The sequence below is a fragment of the Aphelocoma coerulescens genome, chromosome 3 (genome assembly GCF_041296385.1).
Source record: "Aphelocoma coerulescens isolate FSJ_1873_10779 chromosome 3, UR_Acoe_1.0, whole genome shotgun sequence".
Taxonomy (NCBI): Eukaryota; Metazoa; Chordata; class Aves; order Passeriformes; family Corvidae; genus Aphelocoma; species Aphelocoma coerulescens.
This window is the reverse complement of record NC_091016.1, coordinates 1,958,677-1,974,979: the sequence shown is the minus strand read 5'-3', so window position 1 is coordinate 1,974,979 and position 16,303 is coordinate 1,958,677. Positions and strand designations below refer to the sequence as shown.

The 16,303-nt window shown below is 54.0% G+C and overlaps 2 protein-coding genes across 7 annotated transcripts in view; both read right to left on the bottom strand.

Annotated features, from left to right (window-relative positions):
- Positions 1-517: 517 nt before the first annotated feature.
- CFAP61 (cilia and flagella associated protein 61) overlaps positions 518-16,303 on the bottom strand; it is a 90,919-nt gene continuing 75,133 nt past the window's right edge. For 4 of the 6 annotated variants that reach the window (XM_069008761.1, XM_069008759.1, XM_069008756.1 and 1 more), the window contains 3 exons: positions 11,968-12,058; positions 9,362-9,515; positions 518-1,986 (listed from right to left, as the gene is read on the bottom strand). In XM_069008761.1, coding sequence (XP_068864862.1) covers positions 1,904-1,986; positions 9,362-9,515; positions 11,968-12,058 — 328 coding nt within the window. In that variant the 3' untranslated portion in view covers positions 518-1,903. Of the gene's footprint in view, positions 1,987-9,361; positions 9,516-10,670; positions 10,720-11,967; positions 12,059-16,303 lie in introns of those variants that run through there. The other 2 variants (XM_069008758.1, XM_069008760.1) reach the window with 2 other exon arrangements.
- Positions 5,634-7,757, bottom strand: INSM1 (INSM transcriptional repressor 1). Its single transcript, XM_069008421.1, is given in 2 exon segments — positions 5,634-7,691; positions 7,694-7,757. Coding segments are annotated over 2 exon segments (1,431 nt in total). The 3' UTR covers positions 5,634-6,324.

Here is a 16,303-nt window from a genome sequence, read left to right as displayed (position 1 = left end):
ACAGCTTCTCTGGGCAACCTGTGCCAGGGCCTCGCTACCCTCCCAGCCAAGAATTTCCTCCCAGTATCCCCTCTAATTATACCTTCCTTCAGCTTTAGAAACATTTTTTACAAGCATTTATATAGGTATTATCTTATTCCTATACCTATTAATATGCTCTCTATAACTAAACAGAATACATTAGGTATCTCATCTTATGTTCTATACATTATATACTACAGTATTTCAAATTATACATCTAACATTTGAAATTATGCATGTCTATATGTTTATATTAGCTAGAATATATATTACAGGTATTAAATTCACAGAGATACAATGTGTATCCATAATTACACTAAGGATAATATATGCAATCTGTGATCTATAATCTATGTATAATACAAGGTATATAATGTCATATGCATTATATATTGTACAATCTATTATATCATATATACACTATATGTTTTATCTTATTAATACCTGGTTTTGAATACTAAATACTGAATATAAAGATAATAATTTTATCCAAAAATGGGTTATAGGTTACCTAAATACAACATATTACCTTTACATTATACGTGTATATCTACATATGCACACATCCCTGGTATATATTTTAGCTATATGTACATATCATGACATAAACTATAATATTACTTTACAAACTGTAATACTGTGTGCATCTATATGCAGTATACTTTTATTTAAAATGTATATAAGAAAATTATGTAAATCGTGTCTGCAATGTATGCATTCTGTACATTATATAATGAACATGTAATATTTTGCACATATATAACGTGCATCATGGAATATTCAGTGCACCATATACATCCAATAACAGTATTTTAGACCCTGTATGATATGTATGTGTAGTGGCTATGCCAAGTGTGCACACATATGTGCACCTACACTCTGTCCTCCACAGCACACAAATCCCAGCTGCAGAGCTGACAAAACCTCCTGTCAGACAAGTGTTTCATTACATCAACATTTGTAATGTATCAGTAATTAGGTATAATGCATGTATGGTATTATGTACTGTAGATAATGTATTTAATATGCATTGTCTCATTGGCAATATATAACAGACATATATTAGTATACATTGTATAATATGCACTGATGTAATACATGTAATATACACTATCTACATATTCTGAAGTCTACTTCTATAGATCATCTATATAGAATATACTGCTGTAAATATTTTTTGTATTTATTTTTATCACTGAATCCTAGAATAGTTTGGGTTGGAAGGGAGCAATAAAGCTCATCTCATTCCAGCCCCCTGCCATGGGCAGGGACACTTTCCACTATCCCAGGCTGCTCCAAGCCCCGTCCAACCTGACGCTGGACACTGGCAGGAATGAGACAAATGCAAATATCATTTATCGTATGTAATAAATTCTGATTTCTTCTGTGTGTGTGTAACTAAACCAAAACCTCCCTGTTCAGACACCCCCAATTGTACAGCATTTTCCTCACATTTGTCATTGAACTGGTCTTGCACTACAGGCAATTTCCCTCTAAAAAACTGTAAAATGAGCCAATGAAAACACCGTGGTCCCACACCCTGAGAAAGCAGAACCTGTTCTAACCTGCAACCAAGCCATGCTGCTTCTCTTCCCCCAGCTCAGTGCCCAGTGCAGCACAGGCAGAGCCTTTGCTCTGGTTAAATCCTCCCTGTCACTCACCCTCCCCATTCCCTAAGAAAGGCTGACAAGCCTCAGCAGAGTGGCACAGCACAAGAGCCAGGCGGGAACAGGCTGGGCTGTGCATGCCCTCGCCTTCAGAGCTGCGAGGGGGCTTTATTAGAGCTTAAAAAGAGTGATTCTTTCCTAAGAGGAACAGGTGGTTTAACTGGACCTGGCTGCTGAAAATAATGTCCCAATTACCGTGTCAGGAGGATGCAGTCCTAGGACGGTCCCTGTGCCGGTGTGGGGCTCCCGCTGCTGCCGCTGTGCCCGGCTCTGCCCGACTTTGGTCCCTGCCTGCCTGCTGAGGAGAAAACAGCACGGTCAGAGCAGTGCTGAGGGCAGCCCAGCACTCGAATCCAGTGGCACAGGTAAGAACCAAGCCTGGCAGCGTCCGGTCTGGAGCCGCTACCACAGGACAGCCCATGCTTGCCGTGTCCCATCTCAATGATTAATGCATCAAAGGCTGCCAGAGGCAGACCTTTGTTATGTGGACTGTAAACTACATTTTATTAAAACCATTTAAAGCCCTGATGAGGCTTCTCACCTGCATGGAAGGATTTGAGGTGTTGGAATGCCACGTGCAGGATGCACCTGCACACCCAGATCCTTCACCAAAGGGAGCTGCCCGGGTGCTTCAGGGAACTGCTATCCCACCCAGCCCAAAACACTCACCACAACCCAGCACTCCTGACCTTCGAGCAGTGGGGCAGGGGGTGTGTTGACACCAGCACACCAAAGCACCCCGTGGCACCCTGCAGGCACGGCATGTCCCACAGAAAGACCTGTGACTCCCAGAGCCACTTACCAGCTCACCAACAGCGTTGCCTCTTTTTAAACAGGTTTGTGTGAGGAAGAGATCTGTTTCCAGGCTTGCCCCAATCCCATGGATATGTCCCAACTGCCCACCCCAGAAACAGACTGGAAGGTGCTGGGCAGGGCCCCCCAAAACCTTGAGCTGTGACCAGCTGCATTTTGCAGTAAGCCCATCCAGCAGGTCAGCTGACAGATACCCTACTGCACTGATGGCTGTGAGGGACCATGGTGCCCAAAACCTACCCTGGGGACAAGCAGCCTCCAGAGTGTCTTCCCATGGGCAGGAGCACCTCGCCCCAGCTCCCCACCAGCTCTGAGCCCATGGGAGAGGGATGGTGTCCATGCTACATTTCTCAGAACCCTACAGGTTCATCTATCCGATCTCCCCAGCTCCCTTCCCTGTGCTCACGCTCTGTCCCACACCACACATTCAGCTCTCGGTGTGCCCGGAGAGGAGGAAGGCTCCGGCACAGCAGGCAAACCCCTCTGCCCGCATGCAGAGCATGCGAGCAACCTCTGCGCCAGCTGCCTGCACTGCATCACGTTTGGGGCAGGATCAGTGTTTTCCGTGGTGCCCAAACCTGTTCCTGCTGGATGCACCGAGAGCCACCAGCAGCTGATTTGTTAGCTGACAGCAGGAGGCTTTGTTTGCGCAGCGCTGGCCAGCCCGTGTGGCCAGGACATGGCACCCGCCAGGCAACACCTGCATTCCCAGGGGCTGCTACTGAGAGCGCTCCGGGTTCAGCCACGCTGCTCGGCCCCTGGGATAGCCACTAGCTACACGTGGGCCTGGGACTTCACAGATGCAGAGCAGGAGGCAGAGCCCAGCAGAGGCCCAGTGCTGGGGGCCTGAGCAGTGGGATGGCGCAAGGGAGGAACTGGTGAAGGGCAGGGACAGATCCCTCCCCAAATTACTGTCCAAAGGAGGCTGGTGTGAGCAGCAGGCTTTGTGACCTGTCACGGCGGTGCAATGTCCTTCACTGCCAGGTGGCAAGAGATGCAAAACAGTGATGCCAATGGCTCCCTGTAAAACCCCTCGGGCAGTTGGGGCTCACCCTCACAAGGACCCAGCGGTGCAGGCGAGGGGAGAAAGGCTGCAGACACAAAGCCCAGCAGCTCTGCCCAGGCTGCTGCAGTCCAGCGATGCCAAAAGCAAACTGCGCCCCTTTTACAGGATGTTTGTGAACAGAGCCATTTCCAATGTACTCCACTGTCACCTCTCCTTACTCCTCCCCAACACAGGAGTCTCTACTAATCACCCTTTCTGCTCAGCAGGAGATACAATACGATGGTGCCAATGGTTACCCAGACAGTTCTAAAAACCTGGGGAATTCTGGCCCCAACAAACTCTAACTGATTCTTACAAGAGCAGACATGGATTTACTCGACTATTAGGGAATGGACAGCAGTATGAAGCTGTTGTTTTACGGCCCGTTGGTGCCACAGGCTTGGAGCATGGATTTGAGCAGGGACACTGCTGTGACAGAGTGGATGGAGCCTTTAGGCTTCTCCAGAGGATGCACCAGCATCACTCTGGAAATGGTGTCCAGTGGCCCAAGAGGACGGCCACGTATGTTGGCAAAGTCCCCTTGGGGAGCAAAGAGCCCACTCCACAGACAGCTGCGACACCGTATGCGACAGCCCGGGATCTGGGGCTTTCCAAGGCCAGGAAAGCCAGGAAAAGCAAAACTGCAGCTCTTGCCAGGCAGGCTTTGCTGCCTGGGTCTCTCGGGCTATGTTCTTTTGCAGTGTATTGATTTACAGCTAAAACCACAGCTTTGCCTAGGCCTGAAGTCAGCCCTGGCATAACCAAGTTGGTTTCCTAGGAATCAAGACAGCAGGAGCGTACCCATAGATTGGTACTGTTCAGCCTGACTGAAAAAGAAAAAAAAAAAAAACAACCAAAAAAACCCCAAACAAATCTTTCTCTAGAAAGATGTTCTTTCTCTACAACTTTTGCTTCATCAAAAAATACTCAGCCAATTCTGGGGAAACTTACCTCCAGGAAGCTCCACCACCTGCCCTTCCCACAGTGAATCAGGATTATGGTTAGGAGCCTTTAGGTGAGAGAAGATGGCAGGAACAGGCTGGAAACCTCCACCAGGGAGCCAAAGCCTCAAAGGCATTTCTGCCCTAAGACAGAGCAGCCCCTACACCCATGCCAAGCCCTTGCAGCCCCCTGGCCCTTCATACACCAGTTTGGGAGCAGGGATTTTCTCTTGGGGCTGCCAAGCAGATTTGCATGCCATGGAGTTGGCTCTGTACCTGCTCCTGCTGGCAAAGGGGGAGATCGTACAGGTGCATGCAACACCTGTCTGTGAGAGGGGTTTCACAAACCCAGCACGCACCTTCCCCACTTATACAGATTTTACAGCAATTCTGACCAAACACGTGAGATTCCCATATACAAACACAAGGCCCCGCAGATGGAGATAGATCCATCTGCAAATATATGTATGTATCAATATATACAGTTATTGAAGGATGCTGCAGAAATCCCACTGCGGGGCGCAAGGACCAGGCAGGAACGGGCTCCTGCCCTGCCAGGAAGCAGACAAATGCCTGGCCTTCCTTGTGTCAGGCTCCACAGCCCACGGTCAAAGCAGGGTGCCGCTGCTCTGCTGAGCCCTGAACCCCACACCTCAGCACCAAGCACATGCGACAGCCACCCAGCAAACACCACAGCCCTCCTATGCACGGGTTTCTACAAGTTCTCTGCTTACAGGTACTGCCTCTCCTCGAGCTTTCCCTGCAACACCTTCCAGGCAAGGTCCCTGGCAGCTCTCCCCAGCAGCAGAGCCCAGGGCAGGCTGTGCCCAGCGACAGCTGCAGCAGGGGCAGCGGACGGGGCTCCAGCCCACGGCCAGGGGTCCCCTTTGCTCAGGGGGCAGCCTTCCCCCAGACCAGCCACGCCGCACCCTGCTCTTCTCCTCCCTTTAATTCCTTTTTAATTAATCTCATCAAACAGTGCAGAGCAGGCTGGTGCCTATGGAGGCACCCTGCCAGCTGCAGTGCGGAGCCGGATGCCAGTCCCCCTGAGCCCCCAGGGCCAGCCCGGCAGGGAGAAGCAGGAGGGGTGGGGGCACGCTTGAATTTGAAAATATTTTATTTGAATAGTAAATAATTATACAGTTGAAACAGTTCTATCGAAGCACTCTATAAATAGCTAACAGTTAAGAAAATAATGTGTGTAGAAAAAGAGATTGCATCTAAAAGTAAGAGCTGTTGGTTGCACGGGATAAAATGGTTAAGATCATGTGTTATTCTAGGTATAAAAGTTAAAACCTTTTCAGCAGACCCCTTTAGAAAAAAAAGATCTAAAACGCACAGTGAAATGGCAGGCAGGGAGACAAAAAAGCGCATTAGAATTTCTGCAATCAAATAATATCAATCTTCATAATTAATATAAATAAATAACGAATAAATAACATAATTACTCAAACCAACATATACAGATAGACAACTCATGAGCTACCTTAGTAAGGGCAAAACGAACAGAAACAGAAAGTTGGCATGTCACAGTTAAGGCAGTTTCTACAGCATTTTCTGGAGACCATCAACAGCAGAGTCAAGGCATTTGTGGCTACACTAAAGGAAACACTCGTTTCTCTGGAGCGGTTTGATCTGTTCACAGCGATAAAAACCGGAGCGAAGAAACAAAATTTTTAAAAAAATTAAAAAAAAAAAAAAAGGGAAAAAAAAGAAGAGAGAGACCCCGGGAAGGTAAGTGTAAAGCCAGATTCCAGCAGGTCACAAGCCGTATTAAAGCTAATCGTGTGGCGGCCCCGGGGGAGCGGCGCGGGGCGGCGGGGAAGGCACGGGCGGCTCAGCAGGCGGGGCGCAGCGGCACCTGGAGCAGGATGACCTGCCGGTTCTCCGAGGGGTGGCACTTGTTGATGTGCCGGGTGAGGCCGGGAGAGCTGTAGAAGGTGGCCGGGCAGTACTTGCAGGGGAAGACCTGGGCGGCGTGCAGGAGGCGCAGGTGCCGCTCCTGGCTGCTCTTGCTGGGGAAGGTCTCCCCGCAGACGGGGCAGAGGCGGCACTCGGCGGCGGGCAGCTCCTCGGCGCTGGGCTCCGGGGCCGGTGCGGGAGCCGGGGCTGGGGTGGGTGCCGGTGTGGCGTGCCCCAGCAGGTGCTTGCGCAGGTAGGCTTGCCGGCGGAACCGCTTGGCGCAGCGGGGACACTCGAAGAGCCCCTCCTCGGAGCCCGCCTCCGAGGCTCCGCCGGGGCTCGGTGTGTCCCGCTCGCTGCCGCTGCCGCCGCTCGCCTCCTTCGGCGTTTCCTCCGCCGGGGCCGGGGCCGCGGCCGCTGCCCGGCCCGCCTCGGGGCCGCCCTTGGTGGCGGGCGGGCGCGGTTTGTGCCAGCGGCGGTGGGAGGCGAGGTTGGCGGGGCAGGAGAAGACCTTGTCGCACTCGGGGCAGCGGTACTCCACCCGGACGATGCGGGAGCAGCGGTGCTGCGCCAGCGCGAAGGGGTCCCCGTACTCCTCCTTGCAGAGCTGGCAGATGAACTCGCCCAGTGGACGGGCGCAGCCGCCCCGTGCCTTGGCCGGCGCCTCCACCGGGCCCTCCTTGATGCGCAGCCCCAGCACGGGCGAGGTGGTCACTTCGTCCTCGAAGGTGAGCTTGCGGATGGCCTTCGTCTTCTTGCCCGACGGGGCTTTCTGCCGCCCGGGTTCGGACGCGCCCGGCGGGCGCTTGGCGGGGAGCGGGCGGCCCGAGGCGGGCGGCGCGGCCGGGGCGGGCGGCGCGGGGGCTCCACCGGGGCCGGGGTGGGCGGCGGGAGGCTCGGCGTGGCCAGCAGCGGCCCAGAGCTTGAGGTCAGCCGGGGCGAAGAGGATCGGGTCCATGGTGCTGGGCACGGCCGGCGTGGGGAAGGACTCGGCCGAAACGGGCGAGCCCAGGCTGAAGCCGCGCTCCAGGTACTTGTCCCTGCTGACGGGCCGCGTGGGGCTGTACAGCGCCTGCACGGCGGCATCGGGCGTCCCGAACGGCACCGGCGGCGGCGAGTCCCGCGGCGGGGGCGGCGGCGCGGCGGGGCAGGCAGGCGGCGGGGCGGCGCCGGCGGGGAGCGGCGGGCCGGCGGCGGCCTCGCGGCAGCAGCGTGCCCGGTAGGACACAGGGGTGGGCCGCCGGCTGCGCTTCACCAGGAAGCCCCGGGGCATCTTCGCGCCGGCTCCGGGCCGGCGGCGGCCGCGGCGGAAGCTCCTCGCTCTGCCCGCGGCGCGGCCGCCGCCGCCTTTAAGCGGGCCGGGGCCATTGTTCGGGCCGGCGGCGGCGGGACGGGCCAATCAGCGGCGGCGGCGGCGGCGCGGCCGCACCTGAGCCCGGACCGGCACACGCCCGGCCCCGCCCCCGCCCCCGCCCGCCCCGCGCCGCCCGCCCGGCACGCGCGGCCTTTGTGTGCCGCCCCCCGCGCCGGGAGCGGGGCCGGGAGCGGGCGGTGCTCCCGGGCCGCCCGCCAGCCAAGGCTGCGCTACCGGGAAGCTCGGCACGGAGCGCCGTCCGCTCTCGGCGGGCGGACTGTTTGGCGGGGGCGGCCGGCACCGGGGTGCGGGGAGAGGGGAGCTCGGCGCAGGAGGCGGCGAAAGCGGCGCTTGTGGCAGCGGCGGCGGCACAGAGGAAAGCAGGGCTGTCCGCCGGGGGTGCTGCCCGTCGGCGGCAGCAGGTGCCCAACGACGGGTCTGTCCGAGCGGGAGGAATAACGAACGGGTGGTCATCGGGGCCCGGCCGAGCCCGGCAACCCTACGAACGAGCAACTCCGCGCTGCTCCGGGGTCGGGGCAGGCGGAGCCGCAGCCCCGGCCCGGTGGTAACCGAACATGTTACGCTAACTCTAACCCTAACCCTAAGGGGCTCGGCCCGATTCCCGGCACAGGCAGGGACGGCGACGGTGGCGCTCGGTTTCAGTCAGAAACGCTGCGCGGCCGGGAACGGGCAGAGGGTCCCCGCACGCCGCGGTCGGCGTCTAAGCAAACACGCCCGAAGCCCCCGAGGATGCGGCAGGTGCAGCCGCCGCGGGGAGACCCCCGGGCCGCGGCCCCGCTCCCGCAGCCCTTTGTCCGCGGCGGCGCGGGGCTGCGCGCGGGGGGCTCGAGCTGCCCCGCAGGTGGCGGGGCCGGGGGGCGCCGCGGGGCCGGGGGCGCGTGCGGGCAGCGCCCCCCCGCCCCCCCGCGGGGCCCTTTGTGGGGGGCGCGGGGCACGCGGGCGGCACGCGAGCGAGCGGGGCCCCCCCGCGCGCGCCTTTGTGCGCGTCATTAGCATAAAGCTGCGCGACCCTCGGCACAAAGGGCGGCGAGCGGGGGGGCGCCGGGGGCCGCCGCTCCCCCGGACACCCCCCCGGCGGGCCGGGCCGGGCGGCGGGGGGGGTCGAGGGGCCGCCCCGCCCGCCCGGTGGGACAGGCGTGCGGCGGGGCGGGGCGGGCGGGCGGCCCGCGGCGCATTAGCATACAGCTGCGGGCCCGCGGGCACGCGCCGCCGCCCCCCCGCCGGGGCTGCGCACCGAGAGCCCCCTTCATCAATGGGGCTGCGCACCGACACCCCCCATCACTGCCGGGGGTGCGCACCGAGACCCCCTTTCACTGCGGGGGGTGCGCACCGAGACCCCCTTTCACTGCCGGGGGTGTGCACCGAGACCCCCTTTCACTGCCGGGGCTGCACACTCAGACCCCCCCCATCACTGCCAGGGCTGAGCACCGAGACCCCCCCGTCACTGCCGGGGCTGCACACTCAGACCCCCCCATCACTGCCAGGGCTGAGCACCGAGACCCCCCTGTCACTGCCGGGGCTGCACACTCAGACCCCCCCCCCGTCACTGCCGGGGCTGCACACTCAGACCCCCGTCCCCTCGCCGTGTCTCTCTCACCTGCAGTCGGCGGCAGTCTGTAGATGTCAGTCGGGGCGAACATGGGCAGGTGGGCGCGGTGGCGGCGCAGATAGCGCAGGACGGATTCCCGAAGCGCCGGCGGGCCGGGTTTCTGCTCAGGGCGCTGCTCGGCGGCAGGGGGCTGCCCGGGCACCTGAAGGACAGAGCTGTCAGACAGACGAACGGGACTCGGGGCACACTCTGGAGCCCCGGAGCATGGCAGTGACGTCCAAAAACGGCCTGAAAACGTGTCAGGGCTGGGATGCAGGGGGAACTGGGACACTGAGTGGGGCTCACACTGGTGGCACCGAGTGCACCCTGGGGATGGTGGTGCTCGACTGTTTGTTCACCTCTCCGTCACAAATGACCGGCCACAGGTGCAAGGACTGCGTGGAACAAACCCGTGTGGAACCCCTGGCTGTCCCGACACAGCCTGACAGAGGGGTTTCGCCAGAGGATTTCCCCCCCCTCCCCCCGCCCATACCCTACATTTACTGTGGCTTTTAACCGAGTCTCGGCACGGCCCAGCTGCAGCCGGAGCACCAGGCCATTATTCCTGACGGACACAAGTGCTGTTCCGGAAGGTCTGGCACGGCACGTGTGCCCCCGGCGTGCGGCAGCATCCAGCAGCTGATGGAGGTGCAGACCCCAGCCCTGCCATCTGCATGTTTGTATCGCCGGAGCTGCGCACGCCGGCACAAACACATGGCTGTGATCCCCGAGGGGTAAACACGCCCCGCGCCAGCGGCCCTGCCAGAGCCCGCGCTGCGAGGGCAGCCTCCTCGGGTGACAATTTCAACACAGGCTAAACGCACAGCCCCTGTCCTCAGAACGTAAACTGGCTTTTATGTGCAAGTCATTGCTTCGATTAACAAACACTTCTGTAAAACATTACCCTTATTGCATGACACTGATTTCCACTTTCTCTGGAAACTAACCAGAAATATCTGACTTCTGCACACTTACGCCCACAGTTCTTAAGCATCTCTTTCCCTCATTTTTACACTTCACTAGTAATTTTTCTGCATGCTGAAATGAGCTAGCATATGAGCAACAGGAGGCAAAGACAGGAGGTCTCTTACTTCATATAGAAATACAACCAGTCCTGAGGCATTTAAGAGATATTCCATGAGCAGCACATGGTACCTACTCTGTATCTGGCAATGTGCCCAGAAGGAACACCCAATGAAAACAGAAATGGTGACATTTAGTAAAACACAGTAAAAATCACCGTGGAAAAGAACAGAAGTCCAAAATGCCAAATTTTCATTCAGGTGCAGATACCATCACCTATGTCCATAGGAACAATCCTGACTCACAGAGCTGCTTCCAGTCCATGCAGGGAGACTGTGTCAGAACTGCTGCCACAAAGGATAAGGCAAGTGAGTCCTTAATTTGCAGGGCACCAATTCCCCTTTCTCTGAAGTTGTTCACACTTACAGCATGAGAAAAATGTTTGAATGATGGCAAGAAAAACACTTCACATCAGGCCCCCCATTCTGCACAGAACCTAATTTTGCATAGTTTTAATATATGTCTTCCAAGAGAACCCAAATCAAACCGCATCAAGGCCCTTTCTGGGTCAGGACAACAGGAGGCAAATTGCTGTGAGCCCTTCGGGGAGGAGGCAGGGCTGAGCACGTGTGGCTGCAGCTGGGACGCGGCAGCATTGGGCTCTGGAGATGGGTGGCCCATGGGCTCCACAACCTCCCTTCCTCATGCCACCCTGTCTCCATTTACACTCAGTTCTGTTTGTTTTCTGCACAGTTAAAAACTCCGTGAGCATGTTTAAAACCCAGTGCCACTGTCTGGAACCGCATGGGGTTAAACAAAGGCAAAAGCAGTGTGAGTAGGGGCAGGGTGAGCTAGTCCTGGGTAGTGAGTTGGAAGCACCAAGATCAGACCACAAATTCTGTTTGGGATCAGCCAGAAGTTCCTCAGGGGGTGCGGGAGGCAGCACTGGGGGCTGCTGGACACCTGCTGTTACTAGTTCTCCCCATGGAGCACAGTGACTTTGGATTTTGGGCAGGCAGTGCCAGGCTGCTGAGGCTTTATGCCTCTGTCTATGGTGCTAAGGCCAAAACTGTAAACAGCATTAGCAAACATTTCAATTTCACCCTTACTCAGGAAATCCACTCATCACTGAAAAAGCCAGTTGCTTTCACCCTTTGGACTACAAAAGGCATTCCCTGTGGGTAGGTGTTGAAAAACCCACGGGCTCAGCTGAGACAGGGGTAGGATGGCCTGTAGCCTGTCGCTACCAGGGAACACTACTAAACGCAAGGGGATACACGGACAAGCCAGGCTCCAGATCCCACTGGGTACTTGTACTAAATTGCAGCTATAATGCAAAAATGCAGCAAAGGAAAACAAAGCAAGTTCAAGTTCTATTGGCAGACTTGAGAATATGCCCAGACAAGAAAACTGAACTATGTGCTGTACATGGTGACCCCTCCTGTGAGGTACACAGTCTGCTCAGGCTTCCCCGAAGAGAGAGGTAAACAGAAACATAAAGCTTCAGGACAAAGATGGGAGAAGAAACCAAAGTGAACAACACTAACAAATTACCTAAATAATAAAGTGCACTCGCCAGTCGTTTTTCTTACCTGTTCCGACATCAGGGTTTGGCGCAGTTCCTTCTGCAGATCAATAAACCGATCGTGATAGATGGCCATGGACCAAGGTTCCCTGAAGTAGCTGCGTAAAAAAGAAGAAATTTAGTTATCTTGTGAACCTCTCATTAACCACTAATAAAGTATTTACCTGCTTTTTTGCCTTTATAAATTACAGTTCTGGACCCATCATGATCATTTGTTCATAAAATGCCTCCTTGTAACAGCATGGTCAATCAATTCTTTTAATGGATGTTCCTGATGTACAGCCAGCTTCAGTAATTACATTTAAAGTGGCTTAATTCAGAGCTGTGGCAAGACCCGGTGAAGAATCCTGATTTTATCAGAATTTAAAAGCCTGAAGACCTGTAAAGAACGGTGTCTCCATTATCTGTCCTCATTTGAGAAAAGCAGATTGCAGGATTAACTGAACTGCTGCATAAACAAATTAAATTTGTGTAGACAATGACACAAATGTTGTTCATCATTAAGGTTTCTGGATTAATAAAAGCCAGAAAAACAGGCCACCACAGCGCTGCAATATGTTCTTTGCACTAGTGTGATGAAGCTGAATTGAACCAATTCTAGGAGGAAGCTCTTGTAACTTTTTCTTTCAGTGACAGCGTTCACAACAGCATTCTTCCATGAAAAAGGAGGAAAAGGATGGAGAGGACATGGCTCCCTGTAGAGCCTCACAGCTGTAAATATCACTGGGGCAGCCAGATTACAAAGCTGCGATTTACCTCTCTTTATAATGAAAGGTAATTTTTACAGCTCGGGCGAGATGCTCGGAGTGTAATTCTTGTAAATGCTTGCCGTGGTCAGGAGGTGCCCCATGCTCATCCTCCTAATGACCGAGCAGATGTCAGCAGGGTCACCCAGGAAGCTGGGACTGGGGGGCATTTTGCTTGGTTGCCACCAACGCTCATGCTTTGGGAATGGCAGCAGGACCCTGGCACTGCCCTCAGGAGCACATGAACCTTCTCGCCTGGTTCAGCTGTGTGGCCTGTAAGCGAACACCTGCACAAGGCAACTTAAACACGCTACACAAATGTAGCAATTCTGAGATACCTGTCTACAGAGAACTAACGTGCAGTTTCCTCACTGCAGATTTTACTTCCTCCGTGTCCAAGGGCAGGATTTCCCCCTCCTGCTCTGAATGACACCTCAGCTCTCCCTCACACCCATTAAAATGCTCTGTGCACCCGGCACAGCTTGGCTGGACGTCCACGTGCTTGGCCCCTCTCTGCCCAGGCACCTCCTTTCCCCTGTGTGCCAGGCTGGCTGGGGCTGCCTCTCGGAATCTGCATGGCTTCCAGCACAGCAGGGCTCTCTCCCACAGACGTTTTCACAGTATAAAATATTTACGGACACTATTCCAAACACCACATCCTTGCTGTGGCAAGAGCTGCCCAGCCCAGGAGTTACCAGGACTGATGCTTGCCTGCTCATTCGGACATGCTGGTTTAGAAAGGATGAGCTCAGCTTTAAGGATCCTTTTTTCAGTAACTGCACACCCCAAATGTGTGCAGAGAGCTACAGAAAAACACAGTATCCCATAATATTTAAAACCCCTTCAATTTCAGAAGAAAAACCCCACCCACAAACCTTTAACTCACTGTTGATAATAAATAGCAAAGAGAGAAAGGGAGGTGTTACACAAGAATACATTAAGGTAATGAAAGACTCTGGTTTTACTGATATGCCGTGGTAAAAGCCATGTTCCACCGGCCAAATGTTTTGTCTTCAAGCTGGCATCTTAATTTTGACTGTAACCCTGAGCAGATGATTTCCTCTCTCGACTGAGGCACACCTTCCAACTGCCTTACCTCAGTTAACAGCTTCACCTGCCTCACTGAGGTGTTGCATTAAATGCTGTTTGTAAATGTTTCAGGGGTGCCAGCTCCATCTATAACTACAATTTTAACTCTTCCCGTCAATATCCACAGATTTGGAGCTCAAAATCTGAAATGTTTTGAAGCTCAAATCCAGTTTGGAATCTTTAATGCAAATAAAATGCCCGTTTTTGGGGAACAGAGAATGCCTTGTCCATATTTTCTAGATAGGCTGCCAGAAGGAGCTCCCAGTAACCAACATTTACTCCCAGACTTCCTCCACTTCCCTTCACCTGAAGAACACCAAGAGCCATTTGGAGATTCACCTCACACAAACAATTCACCTTCTTTGCCGGCTCTGTGCTTCCATCTATTTATCTTTTCAGTTCGAATCACCTTTCTCAGGGGGCAGACGGTGTTTTTGACAGAGCATCTCTACATATGGCTGCTAAAGGGAAGCTTAATAATGAAAAACCCCATTTGAAACCAACAAGTTGACTTTCTGAGGCTCATTTTGAATTTTATTACCACTTCAGCAGCAGTCCCTCAGGGCAAGCCATGGAAGGCTTCAAAGTATAAAGCTCTTCAGTGTACGAGATGGAGCTGGCACACTCCCAACAGGGGCTCAGCGGCTCCTCTGCTATCACGAGAACGGCATCTGCCACATGTGTTTGCACCATTTAGTCTTTCATAACCTGCCAGAGTGATCAGGCTAAATATGTACAAGATGACAGTGTTTGCCAGGAGCATAACGGGTGCGCAAACTTGGTCACTTGCTAGCGGGGATCCCTGCTGGAAGCCTTTATGCCATTGGCAGCAATCGCGGGAAGGCATTTGTGACGGGTGGGATGGAATCGGCTCCTGCAGAAGACAATGAGCAACATCCTTTTTGTTGCTAAGGACCTGGTCTCATCTTTCATTGACAAACAATATTTCAAGTCTGTCCTGCCTCCTTTGTGAGGTGTAGCCTACATTAGATGAGAGGCGAGGAGGAAGGAAATATTCAGTGGTGTCCTGCACAAAAGGCACCGATTCCTTCCCTTTGCAAGAGATATAAATAAAATGGACAGAGCTGGGCACTGCTAGCAAGCAAAAACGGAGTGTGCACATGGCTGTCCATCTGAGAGCTGCCTAGAGTTGCTCTCCATTTCATTTGCAGGAACACACCACGGTTGGAGAAGAAGCCTCTGCCCCTGTGGAAGACGGTTCTATGTCCTGACAGGGAGGACCCGACACTGACCTGCCATCTGAGTCAGGTCTGGTGGCACAGGGTACAGCACTGGCAGCAAGGTGCAAAGACAGAAAATCTTAAAAACTGAATGAAAAACCTTCAGAATAACACCCCTGTTTTGTGTAAGGACAAAACAAAAAGCAAGTATAAGCTTTAAAAAAAGAGATGAGTCATTTCAGATCTGTGGTACATCCCCTACCTGCAGGGGGATTTGGACATGCCAAATCCCCTGTGCTCTGGCCCAGGGTCCAGTCCCAGGGATCGATCCTGACCCGAGCTGCTCCAGTGCCATCTCGCTGCAAGGATGGTGGGATGAGGAGGGGGTTTTCCACTGCTCTAAGGGCAGGTGGCACCTTGTGACGGTGCCTTCGAAAAATCCCTCTGCAGACGGGCGTGTCAGTGACTACAGGTTTGGAGGATGATGTGTCTGTGGGTGTTCTTATGCTACTCAGAACTTGCATGGAAACAACAAACCCAAATTCCACTCCTCGCATCCCTCCTACCTACCCCTGTTCTTCCACCAACACACATACACTCCAGAGAAGTTAAGAAACTCCGACTGCCTGTGATGTGGGTTGAATCTGCAGCTCTCAATAAATGTCTCTAAGCAATCTTGAACACAGATCTCTTGAAATCCCATTTGTTTCTTCTCAATGCCATCCACGAGTCACCAGTGCCCTGCCCTCCATGCCATTAAGCCCAGTGGCCCTCTGGTGACAGCTGTGCCCTCAGCACCAGCACTGTGCACGCACACAGAGCAGCACCGTGGCTTTTAGTACACAATACAAGCAGAGTCACTGATCGACTTAATCTCCTGGTAATCTGTAAGGACTGGAGAGTCTCCTTTCTTCTCTGTACCTTCCCGAGCTTTGTACAACATGGGGAATTTTCAAGACAGGTGTTCACTTTCCTAGGCTGAAGTTTCTTTTCTAAGAAGAAATGTAATGCTTGAAATGCAAAATTCTCCAGGCTGTATCAGCTACATCTGGAACATACTCCGTCCCTTCTGAAATCCTCAGACCTCGGGACATACAAAGTCATTCCCTGGCACGTGTGGATGGCTCTGGTGGATTATGGAAGCTGAGTCTCTCAGTGGTGCCTTTGGCACATGATGGCCAAAGCCCCCCAGTGCTGGGGAGCTTCTGCTGAGAGCCCAGTCAGGCAGAGAAAGGCTGCTGCTCACAAATCCCAGGAATCACCCCAGGAGAACAAGCACAGAGGAGATTGAAGCCATTCAGCTGACATGGGCTCAAGTGGAACACAA